Below are 21,368 nucleotides of genomic sequence, written 5' to 3'. Positions count from 1 at the left end.
TATGTTAAAGATAAATGTGGACATGATACCTATTCTTAAAATTGCAATCTAATATTGAGTTAGTGATTAATGAGAATTTTTATTCAACTTGGTTATGGGCCCAGTCCTGGGCTAGTTCTCATACATGGTTCTGCATATGACCCCCTCTCTTCCTTCAAAATTCAGCTTAACTACCATCTTTAACATGAAACTTTCCTCAGCCTCTAACTTCTAATGCTCTAACTCAATCAGTACCTTATATTAAATTACCTTATAGTTATTAATATTTTCTTTATTCTGCATCTATTTAGAACAGGTAGACATTGTTCTATTCTTTATATTCTTATCATGTTGCACAGTACCTAGCACAGATAAGTCCTCAGGAAATACTTATTGATTAACTGATCAGGTGTGGCTACTCTGCTCAAGAAGCTTGTAGTTGACCTAGAGGGACAGAACTATTCTGTTTGGAACAATTTGAAAACAATTCAGGGCTAAGCATAAACTATATGATTCTGATTATAACCACAAGGGTTTTGTTTGATTTTTGTCCTGGATGTTTTTGGAATCTGAATTTATGACTTCATGCAAGCAACTCTTTGGCAATTTATGGCCTTCAGAGTTGCTTGGAGCAGTGAAAAGTTTAGGTGACTTGCCCATGGTCACTTGGGATCATAGGATCTCAGCTGTAGAACTAGAAAGGATCTTCAAGGCCTTTCATACAACCTCCTCTTAAGAGAAGGACCTCAAGTCACAGAGGAAGTGATTTTCCAAGGGTCACTCTGTGACCCAGTGAATTGTCGGGCAGTTTCAGAACCAGATCTTCCTGACTCTTAAGTCCTTTAGGTTGTGTTGCCCAAGATAGGACTACAAGGCCAGCTTCTGTTGATTCCAACATATTGCATGCAGTGTTTTTAAAAAATTAAAAAGAGAATGTGGTAAAGACTGGAGTAGAAAAAGTTTCATATACATGTTAGAACAACCTTGGCTTGGAAGAGTAAATAGGATATAGTTAAGCATTTGGGTAGAAGGAAAGCATTTAAATAAGGGGATGAGCTTATATGGCATGTTTGGAGGAAATGGTATAAGCTGGGGTAAATGGATCTGTTGGAATGGAATGATGCTTCTGGATTAAGATTGAATTGTTAGATTGAAGTCAAGTAACATGCATAGTGTGGCAGCAAGCATTCTGGACTTGAAATCAGCAGACCTGACCTGGGTCAGAGTGTTAACTCCGTTATTTACTAGTTTTGTGGCTGTGGATAAGTCCTTTATTTTTTCTGAGCTTCAGTTATATTAAAAAAAAAAAATGGGGGGGGGTTATACTTGTACTACTCACTACTTACCTTGTTTTTTTACTCTTCATGACCTCATTTTAAGATTTTCTAAAGTGAATTGCCATTATGTTCTCCTGCTTATTTTATTGATAAGGAAATGAGGCAAACAGGGTTAAGTAAACTTACCCCCAGTTATATAACTTAAGCAGGGGTTTAAGACTAAATTTGAACTCAGGAAGCTGAGTCTTCCAGATTCAAAGCTCAATGCTCTATCCATTGTGCCACCTTACCACCTAGGTGGGGTGTATGAAATGTTCAGGAGGACTAGCATCTCTGGTGGGAGGGCCTTCCAAGATCTTTTCAGGGCTACTTTGGTGTCCATGTGATTGATCCAATTCTCCCCTGTAACTCCAAGAAGCTTTAGCTTGTGCAGTAGCCATACCCAGATAAACCATCTCAGAAGGGCTAACTAGGGCAAATGAGAGTTTTTAAACTTGTTGCTGAGTTAGAGGGTTGTCTACCCCAAGCAGGAGATGAGAGCAATTTGTTCCAAAAGCCACGATGGTAGCTGAAGCAAGCATTGTGGAGTTCTTAGAGCTTGAACAGGCCTTGAAGAAGGCAAAGTCATCCACTGTATCACTAGCCATTGACAGTTGTCTTGATTTTTGCCTTGCCACTGGATAAGAGAGAGTTGAGGCTGACTGCCTCACTTAAAATTCAGTTCATGCACAAATCAAGATGTCACCTATGATGTCACTGAACTCTTCTGAAGTTGAAGGACAAAAGGCAAACAACATCAATCTTACCTATATACATGTGATCAATAGTGGTAGAGGCCTTAAAAAACCAAGCAAAAGAGGTTTGATAAGGGAAGTGAGACTTTACATATATAAAGGTGTGACACTCATTTGAAGGATAATAGTGGGTTTTATTCCCAATGTAGTCTTGATCGGGAGGCTTTAATGTAGGAGGATTTCATTGATATCCCTTCCTCATAGAGCTGTAGGGGAAAGAATTTGTAGACTTAGTGCTATATAAATGAGTTGTTATTACTTCTATTAAAGTAAAATACAACCTTTTTGTGTTTTAGACATCATAGTTTTAGAACTAGAAGGATCCTTAATCATCAAGTAGGTTACCCCTTCATTTTACTGATGAGGAAACCCTATAGAATATGCAATTAAGGAATTTCTCCAGATCACACAGCTTAGGTGTCAGAGCCTAATTTGAACCTAGAGTCTAATTCTATTTCCAACACTTTTTCATTTGTGAGTTTGTATGTGGTGTGTGTATGTGTGTGTGTTTGTGTGTGTTTCTGGGAGAGTGAAAAAAAAAAGCAGCAGATTTATTGTTATGAACAGCTTTTTAAAAATATGATAAATTTAACTTATTTCAAAGCTGTCCAGCTTGTCTATATTTCCTACTGATCATCATTCAGTTGTATTCCTGTACATTTTTAAAGTGCTTAAGTGACACTCTTTTCTCACTTTAATTTTTCTTCTTCTTTTTTTAATGTTGTTGACCTCCATTACTACTTCTATCCCTCCAACTACTTTCCACATTAAAAAATAAATTTAAAAAATCCTTTTATGAGGTAAATTGTTAAGCACATACTTGTTAGCTATATCTGAAAATATGTCTCATTCTACATCTTGAGTTCATTTCTGTCAGGAGGTAGACATTGTGTTTCATTATAAGTCCTTTGGAATTGTGGTTTTTCATTATACTGATTAGAATTTTTATGTGTTTCAAAGTTGTTTTTCCTAAATTGTTTCTGTTACCATATAAACTGCTTTCTTGGTTCTGTTCACTTCAGTCTGTAGCAGTTCACATAAGCCTTCCTAGGTTTATCTAAAATAATCCTATTTGTCATTTCTTATAGTACAATAATATTTGATTACATTTGTGTACCATAATTTGTCCAGCCATTCCCTAACTGGTAGGTATTTTCTTTAACTCTAGTTCTTTGCTACTACAGAAAGAGATGATATATTTTTGCACATCCGGATCCTTTTTTTCTTTCTCTAATATCTTTGGGATATAAGCCTACTAGCAATATCACTGGGTGAAAAAGGTGTTCACAGTTTAGCAACTTTGGGATTTAGATCCAAATTACTTTCCAAAATGCCTAGACCAATTAATTCACAGTTCCACTTTGTATTTAATGTGCCAACTTTCCCATAGTCCCTTCAAAACATTGTCATTTTCCTTTGTTATTTTTGCCCATATGATAGGTGTGAGGTGGAGCCACAGAGTTGTTTTAATTTGAATTTCTAAAATTATTAATGATTTGCAACCTGTTTTTCATATGGCTCTTGTTGGCATGTACTTCCTTCTTTTGAGAACTTTCTCCACATGTTCTTTGACTAATTTGTCTAAGATCATGGCTGGTCCTTTATAGTTTACTAAGATTTTGGAAGAATTTTTACTCAGAGTTGAAGAACTCAAACTCAGTCCTGTTCAGTAAGTTTTCAAATGCATCTGTGACCTCACTGATTTAAAAGGCCCCTCCAACAATGCAAATTATAATCTGTGTATGCCTTCCCAGTCTCTGCAACACTTTCCCAAGTTCTCTCAAGTCCAACACAGTGAATTCAGCCAACACATTAGAGGTCTTCTCTTTTTCTAGATATTATTGGGTTCCAGTGGAGTATACCCGTCATCCTTCCTATCATACAGTCCTTTGATACTATGACTTTTACTCCTCTTCATCTTTATAGTTCCTGATATTGCAGTTGGTTCATAGTTACCATGTTTTCATTGCTGTTATGATACTCATTTTTAATTCTTTGAAGTCATTGAAGTGGAGGAATATGATAAGTTAAGAAGTATTTATTTAGTGCTTGCTATTTTCCAGGAACAGTGATAAGAATAGGAAATACAAAGAAAAGCAAAAATGATTGATAAATTTGAAGGTTATTATTACTGAAGGATTATTCCTTTTATAAAATATTCTGAGGGTTCCTTTGAATATAAAGTGCATTTACAATTATTCTTTAAGAAAACATGCTTAGATGGCAGTAAAAAATCTTGACAGGTTGAGACTATGGCCTGAATCTCATAAGATTAAATTTAATGCAAATAAAAGCAAAATTTAATGCAAATAAAAGCAAAGTCCTGTATTTCCAAAAAAAAAAAAAAAAAAAAAAAGAATCAGCTGTTCAGACTGAGGGAGGCATCATTCAGTCAATCAATAAGCATTTATTAAGTATTTTGTGCTGGGTATTGTGCTAAGATGGAGAGCCAAAAAAAGACAAAATTTTCCCCTGTCCTCAAGAAGCTCACATTCTAGTAGGGGGGAGCACCTGTAAATAATCAAATATAATCAAGATACATACAGAGAGGATGGAAGTGATCTGGGCAAGACTCTACTACTTAAGGGAGATCTAGGAAGTCCACTTGTAGAAAAGATCATTTGAGCTAAATTTTAAAAGAAGTGAGGTAGTCTGAGAGATAGAGGTGAGAGGAGGAAGAGCATTCTAGTCATAGAATCGAGAACAAAAGCAAAAAATGGGGTCTTTCAGCATGAACAAGGCCAGTAGGGCTGGATCATAGTATACATGGGAGAGGAAAGTATAAGAAGCCCAAAGAAATAAGAAAGGGACAAGATGTAAAGAGTAGCTCAGTGGTTCTTGTGATAAAAATGTAAGGAATTTAATGAATCACAAACTCAGTTCGAATCAACAGAGTAACATAGTAGCCAAAAGACCTACCATGACATTAGATTGCATGGATAGATGCATCGTATCTAGAATCAAGGTAGCAATCATTTCTCCATATTTTGCCCTGGTTATGCAACATCTGAAGATCTGTGATTGTTTCTGAGACTCACATTTTGGGAAAGACAAGCTGGAGTGTGTCTAGTAAGTAGAGCTGCCATGAATATGAGAAGATTGTAGACAATGGTATGTGAAGGAAAGTTTCAAAGATCTGGGTATGTGATTTGGAGAAGACTGGGAGAGGAAGGGGGGGCAGGTTGGGAACATGACAAGTATATTCAAGTATTTTTAGGGAAGGGGTATGATGAAGCAGCTTTTACTGGCTTTAAAAGCTGATTGTTAAATTTCTAGAATGAAAATTTACAGCTTGGAAATTGCCAAATGCTACAAATCAGGGCCTGATTGATTGTTTATACTTTAAAATGTAATGGAGAAAATGTTAATCTATATTAACCTCAAAAGTATGTTATGCACACGATTTTTTCCCCAGAGAGCCAGCTGTTAAACATTTACAAGAGTACATTCTTATTTAAGGACTATGGAAGAAAGGTTAGTCTTTTTCTGCTTGGGTTAGGCAAAATTTAAAAGCAATGGGTTCAAGTGCCAAAGAAGCTATTCAGGATCCCTAACTGTTAGAACTGTTTAAAAAAGGAATACATAGAAATTGCTTGAGGAAGTATTAATTTTCTAATTTCCCCATTACTGGAGATTTGTGACAGATGATGTATGACTGCTTCTTAGGGATATTGTAGAAAGATGGGGTGAACTATATCCAGAACTAAGAGGAACTTCACAGAAGCAGCAGATACACAGGGAAATTGTGACTTGTTCAAAGTCAGAAATAGATAGGATTTGTCAGGGATAAGATTTAAGTCCAAGTTTTATAACTTCAAAGCCATTACATTACAATTCTGTGATTCTTTAAAATTTCTTATAAGCAATCTTGTAATGTCCAGATATATCAGGATTTGTATCTATAGGCTAGACAGATGTTGAAGTAAACAGTGTGTCTTTACTTTTGCCCAAGTTGTCCCAGTGAACAAATAATGATAGAAGAGTGGGAAAAGAAATGATTTATTTTGTGAGCCTTGAGTATATTAACTTATTAAGAAAATCCCTATGTGCAGAAATGTTTGTGGCACCCCTTTTTGTAGTGGCAGAAACTGGAAGCTGAATGGATGCCCATCGAATGGAGAATGGCTGAATAAATTATGGTATATGAATGTTATGGAATATTGTTGTTCTGTAAGAAACGACCAACAGGATGGTTTCACAGAGGCCTGAAGAGACTTACATGAACTGATGCTAAGTGAAATAAGGAGAACCAGGAGATCATTGTACATGGCAACAACAAGATTATATGATGATCAGTTCTGATAGGCATGGCTCTCTTCACAGTGAATTGATTCAAACCAGTTCCAATTGTCCAGAAATGAAGAGCCATCTACACCCAGAGAGAGGACTATGGGAATTGAGTGTGGACCACAACATAGCATTTTCTATTATTGTTTGCTTGTATTTTTGTTTTCCTTCTCATATTTTTTTTCTTTCTAGATCCGGTTTTTCTTGTGCAGCAAGATAACTGTATAAATATGTATGCATATATTGGATTTAACATATTTAACATGTATTGGACTACCTGCCATCTAGAAGAGGTGGTGGGGGGAAGGAAGGGAAAATTTGGAACAAAAGGTTTTGGAAGGATCAATGTTGAAAAAATTAACCATGCATATGTTTTGTAAATAAAAAGATATAATAATTTTTAAAAAAGAATATCCCTGTGAGTACTAACCCTTACCTTGCTATTTCAAGTAATAAGAATGGTATTAGCTCTCATTTGAAAATAGACCAATTCTATTAAAAAATTGTTTAAACTGAAAGGATATATGGTGAAACATGATCGATATAAAGTGAGGATTTGGATTTAAATTCTGTCACTGAGTACCTGTGTGACCTTGGGAAAATTCACTTAACCTCTCAACTATTCTCATGTTCCTCGAATATAAAATGAAAGGATTACCTTAAATGACCTCAGATTATCCTGTGATATTACTATGATGTAATTATTTACTATATTGCAAAAAATCGATTCTCCTGGTTTGGTTTTATTTCCATACATAATAGACATATTATTTACATATTTAAAAATTTCTTTTTTAGGCTGCTGCCTCAGGGAAATTTTAGAAATAAAGTTATATGTTCTTATATGTTCAATATCTGTTGACTCTAGTTTTAGTCACTAACTGTCCATTGATGCTCTAGTATGCTAGAAGAAAGATAATATTATAGGCCATTTGATTTTTCCTAGCTTATAGTTTTTACTGTGTTTTGTTTTATAAAATTATGGCTGGCTGTTTGTCAACTTCTCCAAATTGTTTTGGGATTGCCTGGGAGTACTTTATTCTGTTTATAGTGTTAATATGTCCAAGTGGTTTTTTTGGCCTCCAAAAAAGTCTTCTTCCAGTGGTAGTGTGAAAGTGATCCTGGTTCTTGAAATTTCTAAAACTAAAAAAGTCCTTACAGATGAGGAACCTCAGGTGTCTGAAGATGAAGCTACTTACCCAATGCTCCATACTTAGTGTACCATGATAGAATGCTGCTAACAATGCCACACTCACCCTTTTATCTCACAGATTGTCTGCACTTGTTTAATATATCTGCGTGTCATTTAAGGGAGCAGTGAGATATGGAGAGCCAGAGGACTCTGTGTTCATATTCCAGACATCTTTTTAACCCATAGAATATTAGGCAAATTGCTTAACTTTGGTAGAGCTTATTTTCTTGCCTCATTTTATAAATGAGGAGGTTGAAAGAAATGATCTCTAAAGTTCCTTCTGTTTCAAAACCTCTTGAGTTTAAAGAGGCAGTGTGACATAGTGAATAATGCCCTGAATTTAGAATTGAGAAGACTAACCAGATAATTAACCTTTCTGTGTCTTTGTTTCCTCATCTGTGAAATGAGAGATTTGGACTGAAGGGCGCAAAGTTCCCTTCCAGTTCTAAATCTGTGGTTCTATTAGATACATGATGAATTGACCTGGTTCCCTAAAAAGTCCTTATTAAAAGATAGAAAAAAAGATGTCTGTCTTAACATCTTAAACTATATCTCAAGAGAATAAGGATTGTATCTTTTAAAAATTTTACAGCCCTCTAGCACATCGTAGTTTCTCTATAAATATTAAATCCATTACACCTTTATCTGACAGGACCCCATAGGGAAGTGCCCACATAGGAATCTGTACAAATTCTGGAGGAGCAGGAAATTCAATTTCCTTGGACAGTCAAGGTTCCCTTCCTTCATATATACATCTACCACCCCCCCCCCTTTCCATTTTCCAAATATAGCTTGGGGCATTCTTATAAACTTTGTAATGGTTTTCTAAAGGCCAGTTCTCTATGCTACCATCACTTTATTATTCCCAGGTTTCTCGGAATTAGAACTTGGATCCAGGAACTGGGGACACAAAGCAGTTCAGAAAAATGAAGCATTTGAGGTCTCAGATGCTTCATTTTTCTGAACTGCTTTGAGGTCTCAAATGCTTCATTTTTCTGAACTGCTTTGTGGTGAAAGGTATAGGTCAGGCCTTCTTGCATAATGTACTCAAAATACTTTGAGGCATATTGGAAGTAAACATTATTTCCCCTTAACCATTGTCTTGATATTATGAAAGGAAAATAATGACAAATAATATGGGTTTTATTCAATCCTGAAAAGGGAGTTTGGCCATATCACTTAGATTGTCAGGATATCTTCAGATATGCCATTTTGATTGCTATTATTATACAAGAACAATTTATATAATAGCGATTACAATCTATATTTACATTTTGTTTTTTAATATTGACTCAATTTTTGTTTTGTTTTTTTTTTAATTCAATAGTATTTTGTTTTTCCAGTTACATGTAAAGATAGTTTCCAACATTCATTTTGTAATTTTTTCCCCTCTCCCTACTTTGCCTTTCCCTCCCCAAGACAGCAATCAATCTGACTAGTTTATACGTGTACAATCATTTTAAACACATGTCCATATTAGTTATGTTGTGAAAGAAAAATCAGGATAAAAGGGAAAACCATGAGGAAGAAAAAGCAAATAAAAAAAGGTGAAAATGGCATATTTTTATATTTTTATTAAAGCTTTTTAATTTTCAAAACATGCATGGATAATTTTTCAGCATTGACCCTTACAAAACCAATTTCCCTACCTACTCCTTCCTCTACATGGCAAGTAATTCAATATATGTTAAACATGGTAAAAACATATATATTAAATCCAATATATGCATATACATTTACACAGTTAACTTGCTGCACAAGAAAAATCAAATTACAAAGAAAATTAAATGCAAGCAAACAACAAAAAGAGTGAAAATGCTATGTTGTGGTCCACGCTCAGTTCTCACAGTCCTCTCTCCTGGATATAAATGGTTCTCTTCATCACAACATCATTGGAACTGGCCTGTTGCATTTGCTGAAAAAAGCTACGTCCATCAGAATCGATCATATAAACTGCCATATACAATGATCTTCTGGTTCTGCTCATTTCACTTAGCATCAGTTCATGTAAGTCTCTCCAGGCCTCTCTGAAATCATTCTGCTGGTCATGTCTTACAAAATAATAATATTCCATAACATTCATATACCATAACTTATTCAGCATTCTCCAACTGATGGGCATCCACTCAGTTTCCAGTTTCTTGACATTACAAAAAGGGCCACAAACAGAAAATAGCATATTTTGATCCACATTTGGTTTCCATGGTTCTCTCTGGATTTCGATGGTATTTTCCATTCCAACTTTATTAAAAGTGTCTTGGATCACTGAATTGCTAAAAGCCATGTTTATTATAGTTTTTCATTACATAATCTTGTTGTAACTATGTACAATGTTCTCTTGGTTCTGCTCACTTTATTCAGTATCAGTTCATGTAAATCTTTCCAGGCTTTTCTGAAATCATCCTGTTCATCATTTTTATGGAATAATAATATTCTATTACCTTTACATACCATAACTTATTCAGCCATTCCCCAGCTGATGGGCATCCACTCAATTTCCTTGCCACCACAAAAAGTTGCTTTAAGTTTTGTAAAGCATTTTCATATACAACTTCATTTGAGGGTCCAAAATTCTCTCTTCTGATACTTTACTAGCCATGTTGCTAAGGCTTATCTCTTATCACTTAATCTCTGATTCTCACTTTTTTTTTTTTGTAGCTATAAAATGGGGTTAATATCTGTAGCATTTATTTCCTAGCATTTTATAAGACTATGAAGTGCTATGTAACTGTTAATTGTTATTTATCCTCCACAATTCTGGAAGATAGGTATTGCTAGTATTTTTAATCTCTGTGTTATTGTTGTTGTTTATCAGAAGAAAGAAGTAGTAAATGGTGTTCAGTGGATAGAGTGCCAGGCCAGAAGGCAGGAAGACCTAGGTTCAAATGTATCTTTAGACGCTCACCGGCAGCGTAACTCTGGGCAAGTCTCTCAATTTCTGTTTGTCTTAATTCACTGGAATTAATTAACTGATTTGCCTTAATTCATCGGAGAAAGAAATGGCAAGCCACTTCAGCGTCTTTACCAAGAAATCTCCTGATGGACTCACGGACAGCTGGACATAACTAAATGATTGAACGACAGTAATTACTGAGGAAGGAAAAAATGAGGCTAAGTGACATGCCCAAGGCGAGTGAAGTGGAAAAGCTGGAACTGTGATACTCCTGTCAGCGTAGGAGGAGAGTCTGGCGCCTCCCAGCCACAATTCTGGCTTCCCTCTTGGAGGAGAATTTGGGTGTGCTTCTCCCAGGGTGTGGAAGGTGGTCAGTTGAGAAGCAGTGTGGTGTAGTAGAAAAGAGTGCTGGGCTTGGAAGCAGGAGGAAAGCTCTGAGTTTGAATTCCACTCCTTACCCTAAACTAGCTCTGTGACCAAAGCTAATCATGGAACCTCCTTGAGCCTTAATTTTCCTCATCTATAAAGTGGGATTGATGATAACTACTTTGTATCCTATAAGGCCGTGAGGCTAAAATGACATAATATATACAATGTGCTTTACAAATCTTAACATGATTACATAAATGTCAGTTTTTTAAATGAGATGCAAAAAAGGATAGAACACAGTGCAAGAAGCAGAATATTTCTTCCCTTCCAAACACAGATAACTGAACAATCATGCTGAATTGTGGAACAGGTTTATAAAGCTTAACTATATCCACTTGGGTCAGCCATGATCTAGCCATCTCCTCTCTGCCTCTACTTTCTATTCATTTGGCTGATGTGCACAGGCCTCAGCTGCTTAATTTTAAAGATGATTTTCAGACCTAAGCAAATATTGACTTCTATGATGGCTATAGCTGTTTGGGTGCATGCATACATACATACATGACTAAACACATTTTTTTCTTGGGCATGTGTGAAGTAGTGCCCACAAGCAAGTTTTATATAGTTATGAGTAGACACTTTAGGTTAGAACCTATAGGAATGGGCATGTGTTGCACATGGTGCCACAGTGGTCTGTTCATAGAATTGTATGTGACCCATGAGATTCAGGAGCCAAGAGGCTGCCATGAATAGGTTTCTAGCTAGATAATATTGTGGTGGTTAATACTTGTCTAAAGATTGTCATTTTTTTGGTTTAGAATATTAGAGCCCTAGCAAATGCTTCAGGACCAGCTTGAATTTCACCTGATACTTATCCCCAGAAGATATGTGGATAACCTTGGTATTCAAGGAAAAGGAGAAGGAATTATAGAACCTTGTTTGTTTTTAAAGGCTGGAAGAGTTAGGGACCTGATGTCAGATTTGTTTGAGTCCAAGAGAGAATCTGGCAGCAAATAAATGCTAAAGAGGAAGTAGTAGTGAATGAAAGTATTTGAACTGAGTTTTAGGGTAGAAGGAAATTCTTTTTGTCCTGAATATATTTTGGGTTTATATTCATAGTTGGGATCCAGGAAAATAATACTAATTTTATAGTTTCCTTAGAAACCTAAAATATGACTTTCCTTGGAAACTTACTTTCTAAAGAAAGCTATATTTGGATACCAAACCCCAGACTCATAGATGGAATATGTGCTTCCTTTTAAGCCTGTGCCAGGACAGAGTAACAGCATCTCTGTACAAAAGTGAGTGTAAGTATCCCTGTAACTTTAAGAAAGAGAACTCGGGAGGTGGCTCTGACTTAAAACATTCTGAACCCAGTAGATAATAGACAAATCAGGAACAAGAGTTAATAAATGCACATATCTTTTCCTCACTTTGTTGGGATAACTTTAGGAAGGCTTAATAGTACATTCATTGATATTACTGTTCTGTAAGAAATGACCAACAGGATGATTTCAGAAAGGCCTGGAGAGACTTACACGAACTGATGCTGAGTGAAATGAGCAGGACCAGGAGATCATTATATACTTCAACAACAATACTATATGATGACCAGTTCTGATGGACCTGGCCATCCTCAGCAACGAGATCAACCAAATCATTTCCAATGGAGCAGTAATGAACTGAACCCGCTACACCCAGAGAAAGAACCCTGGGTGATGACTAAAAACCATTACATTGAATTCCCAATCCCTATATTTATGCCCACCTGCATTTTTGATTTCCTTCACAAGCTAATTGTACAATATTTCAGAGTCTGATTCTTTTTGTACAGCAAAATAACGTTTTGGTCATGTATACTTATTGTGTATCTAATTTATTTTAATGTATTTAACATCTACTGGTCATCCTGCCATCTAGGGGAGGGGGTGGGGGGTAAGAGGTGAAAAATTGGAACAAGAGGTTTGGCAATTGTTAACGCTGTAAAGTTATCCATGCATATAACCTGTAAATAAGAGGCTATTAAATAAAAAAAAAATAGTACATTCATTGAAAATTGAGAAGAGACCTTCAAATTGAACAGATTAATTAATTAATCCATTTGAGTATTTGAGATTAATAGATTGAGCTGGAAAGGACCTTCTTTTTCAGTGGTCTATTTCATTACTCCATTTAGAGTTTTCTTGACTAATATACTGGTGTGTTTTGCCATTTCCTTCTCCAGCTGTTTTACAGAGGATTAAACTGTGGCTAACAGGGTTAAGTGACTTGTCCAGAGTCACACATTTAGTGTGATTTGAACTCAGGAAGATAAGTCTTTCTGACTCCAAATCCATCACTCTATCCACTGTGCCACCTAGTTACCTGAAAGGACTAATCATTTAATTTAATATTTTTATTTTACAAATGGAAAATTGAGACAGTTGTAAGTTGACTTGCCCAAAGTCATATAATTCTGAAAATTTGTCTCTGACCCAGAAAGGCAGGCACCAAAAGATATTGAGAGCCTTAGCAACATGTCATTCTGTCGCCATTTGTGGGATCGATTGTGAATAAGAAAGGGATTCACAATATAGAAATAAATATTCTTCTGTTTTATTAAAATTATGTATATTTAGCAACTTAGTGTTTTATCTGATGGTTACTGGCCAACTGTGGAAGGCCCTATGTGCTTGAAATTAAGGGTATAAAATTTGAGTATTTGAGACTCATTTTTTGGAAATTGGGTCTCTTATGTCATTTGTAGCTGAATGAAGCTACCAAATCAAGTCAGAAGCAAACTAAGGAAAAACTGTGAATCTGTGATTAGATGAGAGACAGTAGTTCTATCATCACCACTGTGATGGTCTCTTCTAAAGAGTGGGAAGAGAAGGTTGATCCTTTCCTGTCTTCTGGCTTCCTGTGAGTCATCAGGACATGAAGTTCCTGCTACCGGAAAAAGGGAGTTTGATTTTCCACCCCACCTCCCAGGGTCAGAAGGGAGTCAAATCTCTCTTCCCTTTATGTCTCATTCGGTGAAACTGTCCTAGAATTAATGTGTAGCAGGAAATGGAAAATGAAGTATATAGCTCCTGCTGACCCCATTCAGTTTAGTGTCTGTTACAGTTCCCTAAGAGGCAAAGGTCTTCTATTCCATTGCTGAGCCAAAAACTCAGCAGGATGCCTCCTATATTTTTGGGTGTGTGTATGTGTGTGAGAGAAATTTCATAAAAGCTGCAGCAGACAATCTTGAGGGCAATTTGCTATTTTCAACTGATATACCCAAAACAGTATCACTAGAAAAGCTGAATCAGCCATTTCAGGAATGATTCCTTTTTTCCCCACCAGCTCATAACGGGATGGACTCAGTTTCTTCTGTCATCCTCATCAATATATCTCATTTCTTTTTTTCTTTTTACTGAGGCAATTGGGATTAAGTGACTTGCCCAGGGTCATACAGCCAGGAAGTGTTAAGTGTCTGAGGGCAGATTTGAACTCAGGCCCTCCTGACACTTCAAGGCTGGTACTCTAATCACTGCGCCACCTAGTTGCCCCTACATCTCACTTCTTTCAGGGAAGTTCAGGTCTGGCCTCTGTGGGCTTCAGAGGTATAGAGTCAAAGGTCACAAAATGGCCCAAGGTAACTTGGAACTCAAGAAGCCCTGCAGTTTTGAAAGGCCAAATTTGTAGGATTAGCAGAGAATGAAAAGGAACTTCTTGGAGGAAGTATATCAAATAGCACCATAGAGATGTCACTAGAACTTGCACAGTTTCAGGTCCTTAGAGCAAAGGCATGAGACAGAATTGACACAGTGGTGGCCAGCTCCTTAGTTAGGTCTCTAAGGATCTGATAGTTAGTGGTCTGCTCTGAACTAGGGAAGAGATGATAAGAGAAGAGGCAAGGAGTGATATGAATATTTCCCACATTTGAGTTATTGAACAAGAGTTAGTAAAATTCTTTATATACAAATGATTATACACAAGTTATTAATAGGTCATCTCCTTTTCCTGGCTTCTAGAAGTTCCTTCAGGTTCTAGCTCAAATCCCATCTTCTCTTCAAGAAACCTTAACTGACTCTCCTTTATTCTATTACCTCCCTTCTGCTGATTATCTTGAGTACTCTCCATTAGAGCTCCTTGAGAGCAGGGACTGTCTCTGGCCTTTCTTACCTGGCACATAGTATTTAATAAATGCTTATTGATTATTTGACTAAGTGTGAGAAATGGTGAGATTTCAGTTATAATTCCTGAAGGTGAGAAGTTAGCAAAAATAGCCTTCAGTGCTGGCGACTTGGAAGACTGCTAATGGAATATGTATTTGAGATTTTTTTTTAAACTAGAGGTTTTAATGCAAGTACATTAAAAGCAGACATGGAATGGGGTGAGGTGGGATGGGGTGGAGGGATGGAGAGGAAGCAGGGACTCTGAAAACTAGTATATTGTTATTTTCTTGGAAAACTACTTGAGGAACCTAGCAAGCACAGGCCTGTGGAGGCAAAACTTCACTAGTAAGCAGCCAGGGCCCAGCAACATTGATTTGAAAATTGCAGGAGAGAGGCAGAGGGAGAGGCACTATCCTGGGAATCTATCAGTTTGCATACAGATATGTCTTCCATGAACAATAGAACAGCCCCCTATTTCTATTCCAGGTGGTACAAATGGATTTTGACACTGTGTTACCAAGGGACCCTTAAATTATAGAACTGAGAAATAAAAGGTAGAGAGAAGAGCTAGTTTAAATAAAGCAGGACTTCTTGAACTTTCTTTGTGCTGTGAATCCCTTTGGCAGTCTGGTGAGGCCTACATCAAAAGAAATGTTTTTAAATGCATGATATGAAGAATATGATGTTACAAAAGAAGGCAGTGATATTGAAATATAGTTATCAAGAAACTTTTTAAAGTTTCCCACATTACTGTAGGTTGAGAACTTCTGATCAAAGGATCATAGGATTTGAGCTCTTTAAATCAAAGATATGATACAAATTTGAGGTATAGAGTTATGTGTAATTACCACTGTTCGACCATTGTTTTTATGCTCTGCTGATCCACAAACAAGGTCCTTAGCTGAGAACAGCTACTAACCACTTTTTTTGCCATTAAATTGGTGTTGATCTGACGACCAAGTATATAGTGTTGTTTAAATATCACTGCAGGATGGCTTGGCCAATGTGGTCTATAATTGAAGCCAACAATAATGTGTGTGAAGAGAAAGTAGTATTGGAATTGGTGGTCCCTTAGCAACCTTGTCAACTAATCAGCAGAGCATAATAACAATGGTAAGAATGAGAAATTCTCAGATGGATACCTTAAGAGGAAATGTAACAATTTAAACTAATAAAATCTCAGAGTTGGAAGTAACCTTGAAGAGTGCCATATAGCTCTTCTTGTGAAGACCGCATATTTTAAAATCGGCCAGAGTCAGGAATTCAGGTTAGGGGAAAATCGTCAGTCTTCATTCTCAGTGAAGAAAGATCAGAGGTGGAAGAGAATGGGCAATAGCAATGTGTGTAGCTGAGTCAAGAAGCTAGCTAGACCAGCAGCTACATGACCAGCAGCTAGGAGTCTGGACCCAAGGTCACTCTCTCTCAGCTTCTCTTCCTCTCTCTCTGTCTCCACCCACCAAAATCATCATTTCCTATACAACACATCAGGACTTGCACAGAGAGTGGGCAGGGACCATTCTTTATCCAATCATGTATATTAATAGAGTGTAGTCCAATTACTATTTAGCCTCAGGTACTTGGGACCTCAGTTCATCAACTCAAACCTCAGCCCATTACATCTTCTGGCCCATTACTGTTTGATTTTGTAAATGGTTCATACTGTGATGCTTTGATCTTCTCTCCTTAGTTAATTTGGGTAGACGAAAGTTTTGTTGAGTCTTTAAAAAACAAACAACTATGATTAACATTAGAATTTGGAAAGCTAGGAAGTCTGAGAAAGGTATATGTAGGAGAAAAATGCAGGACGTGAGAGGAATAATATTTTCTCATTTCTTTAGGAAGAAAAAAACACCAGTCTTCTTTTTCTCTCTTATAGAGTAGTAATGACTAATATTCCTATGGTATTTAAAGGTTTGCAAAAGATTTTATTTTCATCATTTCATGTGATCCCTATCACAACTCTTTAGACGTGTATTACAGAGATAATCATTACAACTTTACAGATGAATCGAAAAATCAGTGACACTTGTCTGTATTGTCAGAGCCAGGAAGTACCAGAAACAAGATCCTGGCTCAGATCTTTGTACTTCATCATGTGGCCACATCCTTGCATATACAAATTAACAATTTAGAGTGTCTTTCTCCTACCCTTGGGACCCTTGGGAAAACAGATCTTTTACATAGGTACTCTCTCAGGTTAGAGGAAATAGTTGCTTCCTATAGTGAGTTGCTCTTTACTGTTACTCTAAGGAATAGCAGTAGAATGATGTCTTCATTTCTGGGCAATGTCTATTCTTCCCCAGACTCCTTTCTGGCCCTACACTTAAAATCTGATAAAATCTGATTTTTAGAATATAGCTAAAACTTCCATTGTCAAAACTCAAGTTTAAGTCTAGGATAACAGATCAGTTTCTTGAGGTAATTAAGTGACTCAATAGATAGAGTGCTAGACCTGGAATCAGGAAGACCAAAGTTCACATCTGTCATAAATAATTTAGTTGTGTAACCCTGGGCAAGTCACTTAACTCCTTTATGTGCCTTAATTTCCTTATCTGTAAAATGAGAAAAGTAATAGCATCTATCTCCCAGAGTTACGAGAGATAATAATTATAAAAGCACTTAGCACAGTACTTGTCATAGTTAAGTCTTACATACATGTTAGCTATTATTATAAATGATTTTGTTAGTAGTAGTATTACCCCAATTTGCCTTCTTATTCCTTGGCCCTCTTGTATGTGTTCTGAAAATTCTGCCATTTGAGAAATAGTCCCTGCTGGGAAAGATGATAAGTATATTTAAATAAATATATTTTTTCTCAACTTCCCAATTGATCTATAGTCGTGACTTCCCTGTAATGGAATAGAAGGTATTGAGTTGTTATTGGGTCATTTTTCAGTTATGTATGATGCTTCATAAGTCCTTTTGGAATTTTCTTGATAAAGATACTGGAGGGGTTTGCCATTTTCTTCTCCAGCTCATTTTACAGATGAGGAAACTGAGGCACACAGGGATTAAATGTCTTGTCCAGAATCACAAATCTATTACATATATGAAGCTAGATTTGAACTCGGGAAGAAGAGTCTTTCTGACTCCAGGCCCTGTATCACCTAGCTGTGATATAGCTTCATTGAATAATCTGAACTAATCTTGTGAACTCCAGTGTTTTGATTAGAATATAGGTTATAAATCTTTGGGATAGCTAGGTGGTTGAATGCATAAAACACTGGGCTTAGATTCTAGAAGACTCATCTTTGTGAGATCAAATCTGATCAGATATTTATTAGTTGTGTGATCTTTGTCAAGTACTTAACCCTATTTGCCTCAGTTCCCTCATCTGTAAAATGAGCTAGAGATAGAAATGGCGAATTCCTCCAGTATCCCTGCCAAAAAAAAACACCAAATAGGGAAACAAAGAGTTGGATACAACAGAACAATAGCAATAGCAATAAATCTTTGGAGTCTTTCCCTGGCCTATTCCTGTTTTAAATTGAATGATAAAATACTGATGTGAGTGAAAATAGAGACCAGCTCTACTAGATTTTGAATAGTTGTGATTAAAAGGATAGTACTAAAGTTAATAGTTTAGTTAATTCAGTTTGTATTTAGAGTAGCTAGCATAATAATATCAATATCCATTTCTAGGACCTTGCCTGAGAGTTATTTGTACATGGCTGTTGTCCTGTTGTCAGAAAGTGACAACCATTCACTTTGCCTTTGCCCTTGTCTGCATCATGTGACTTTCACTGTCGTCACTGAGAAGTAATAAATATCTCTCTGGCAAATAGGGCCCTCTATTTGGGAAATCCCAATGTGAGTGCCAGGAGGGTGAGAGAGAGGGAGAGAAGAATAAAAGAGGAAGAGAGGGAGAAAGAGAAAGAAGCCTGGGAGGGAGGGGAGGAGAGAAGGGGGAAACAGAGATTAAGAGATAAATCTCTCAGGGATCTTGCTGGAGCCTCACATAAGCCTTTGGATTATCCTGAAATGTGGTACTGGATCTTCCTTTGGGTGGGGAGGGGCTAAAATATGAGAAAAACAGTAATGTGTGGGTTAGGGAATACTTGGTTATCGTATATACATTTAATATACAAGTCTGCTTATGTCATTTCTCTGCTTAAAAACCTTCAGTGGCTTCCTATAAAGTGCAAATTTGTTCAACTGGTATTGAAGTTTCTTCTTAATTTGGCCTCATAGTGCTTTTCCAGCTTTATTTCACACTATTCCACTTTGCTCACCATGTGTTCCAGCCAAACTGGACCTACTTGTTTTTCAGTCTTGTTCTGCTAACTCCTACCTTAGTCTGTTCAAATAGGTCATCCCCCATGTCTGGAATGCATTTCCATCAGTGCCTGTTGAGTCTTTTTTATTTCAAGATCTAACAGATGCGCCATCTTTTTTCTTCTCTTGATCTTGCTCCTGTCACTCTCCTCTCTAAAGAAATCTCATTCTCAAATTTGCTTACATTATCTGGATTTCTTTTGTAATTGTCATTGTGCTTATTACATATTTATTAAACTATAAGATCCTTAATAAACACAGTATCCTTTCTTATTTTTGTATCTATCCCCAGTGCCTAGGACAATGCCATACAAACAGTGTACTTAATAAATAATATTGGTTGAATCAAAGCTACCAAAGAACTAATTCTTGATAAATCACAGTGATAAGGGCATTCCTGATTTGTGCTGAAATGCTAGTTGTAGTGGATAAAAAGACTTGAGTTTATAGTCAAATACCTGAGCCTTAATCCCAGTTTTGCTGCTTTCTAGCCTGTGTAACCCTGGTAAATTGATATCTTTCTCCTTAACTTTCCTGCCCTGCCACTGTTTCCTCTGCCATAAAATTAAGGAGTTGGTCTAGTTGGTAATCTAAGCTTCTTTTCAACTCTAAACCATATGAATTGATGAAGGAATATCCTTCATAAAATGAATATAAAAACTGCCTACTATCAGGAATAACACTAAAGTGGAATTAACATATTTAAGTATTCTCAACAAGAAGAGGTGTTATATAGTCATATTGACATTCCCTGAAATGTAAATTAAAATTAAATAATTAAATGAAATGAAATCAATATCAAAAAATCTTGATAAGGAAGATAGAAGACTTCTGTAAATTTTGTCTCCAATTGTAGCACCAGGTTTTTGGCTGAACTTCCTGAGGTCAATCTTTAAAAGTTGGAAAGGTAGCTTTCAAGTTTTTGTTTCCTTTAATGTCATCTCTCTCATATCTTTTAATTATCTATGAATTTATCATTTTTGAATCTTTTACCACTCCTTGAGGGTAAAAAAAAAAATTGAATATATCTCCTATTTGCGCTATAAATTGTTACTTCCCTCTATTTTTTAAGCTATAAGCACAGTAGTACCTCTGGTTCTAATATTCTAAATTTGGTTAACAAAGCTATATTCAATGTATTCATTCTTTTTTATGATTTTACAGCTTTTTCCTTTCTTTCTCCTTGTTTTCTGGGCTGAAAAAGTTAGTTTTCATGATAAATGCCTTTGATCTGTAAAGTAGGCATTAGGCCTCTCCTCTCCCCAGTATCTTTGTTCATGTAAGGTATCTTTTCTAATTTTTAATAACAAGAACAATTCACATTTATATAACCTGTTAAGGTTTACAAATCTCTTTCCTCACAACAACGCTATGAGGCAGGCTTTACAAGGAATTTTTTTTTTTTTTTTTTTTTTTTACAGATGAAGAAAAATCTTTAGCTTGCCTCATTTTATCCTCCTAGCAACAGTAAGACGCAGAGGGAAGTTATCCTCCCCCCCCCCCCCCCATAGAGAACATCTCTAGGTTTCTCTTTCCTGTTGATTTCTGGGGTTTCAGTTTCTTCCGGAATCCACGATCACCTTTCCCGGGACCTATGCTGCCCTGAGGGATGCCCAGCCTCTGACCCTCTGCCTTGTGTCTCCCACAGCCTTATGTGTCCGTGGCTCAGCAGATGGCACCACCTAGTCCAAGCAGCAACAACATCAGTGGCAGCAGTGGGGGGGGCGGAGGTGACCAGCTCAGCAAAACCAACCTCTACATCCGAGGGCTGCAGCCAGGCACCACGGACCAGGACCTAGTCAAGCTCTGTCAGCCGTAAGTCATGTGGGTGGCCCCCTGGGCCCTGAGACGGGAAAGTCTCTGCTTCCTGCCAGATAGCCTTATTCTGAAGTGCTGCGGTGATTTGCCTCTTTCCTATTCCTCCTTGAATCTCAATTTTGCTCCTCCCACAGAAATCACAGACCTCCATTATGCTCTTCTAAGTCTAAAGGAAACAGGGTAGTGAGGGGAGGGGTAGGACCAGACTTTTGAAGCCCAGTTTATGAATGGTTTTTCCAATAACTTCCCCAGTCTAGGTGCCTCAGTGGAAAGATTCTCACCCTCTAGTCTTGAACTGGAAAACTAGCCTCTGTATCTTAATTTTGTTTTTCTACTGGCTGG

General features: G+C 36.8%; 1 protein-coding gene across 9 annotated transcripts in view; it reads left to right on the top strand.

Annotated features, from left to right (window-relative positions):
* Window positions 1–21,368, top strand: part of RBMS2 (RNA binding motif single stranded interacting protein 2) — a 100,632-nt gene that overhangs the window by 56,136 nt on the left and 23,128 nt on the right. For 8 of the 9 annotated variants that reach the window (XM_031941166.1, XM_031941163.1, XM_031941164.1 and 5 more), the window contains one exon: window positions 20,857–21,023. In XM_031941166.1, the coding sequence (XP_031797026.1) occupies window positions 20,881–21,023 (143 nt within the window). In that variant the 5' untranslated portion in view covers window positions 20,857–20,880. Of the gene's footprint in view, window positions 1–20,856; window positions 21,024–21,368 lie in introns of those variants that run through there. The other variant, XM_031941167.1, reaches the window with a different exon arrangement.

The sequence above is a fragment of the Sarcophilus harrisii genome, chromosome 5 (assembly GCF_902635505.1).
Source record: "Sarcophilus harrisii chromosome 5, mSarHar1.11, whole genome shotgun sequence".
In the NCBI taxonomy this organism is placed as follows: Eukaryota; Metazoa; Chordata; class Mammalia; order Dasyuromorphia; family Dasyuridae; genus Sarcophilus; species Sarcophilus harrisii.
Note: the sequence above shows the minus strand (reverse complement) of the source record. Positions and strands in the feature narration are given on the sequence as shown.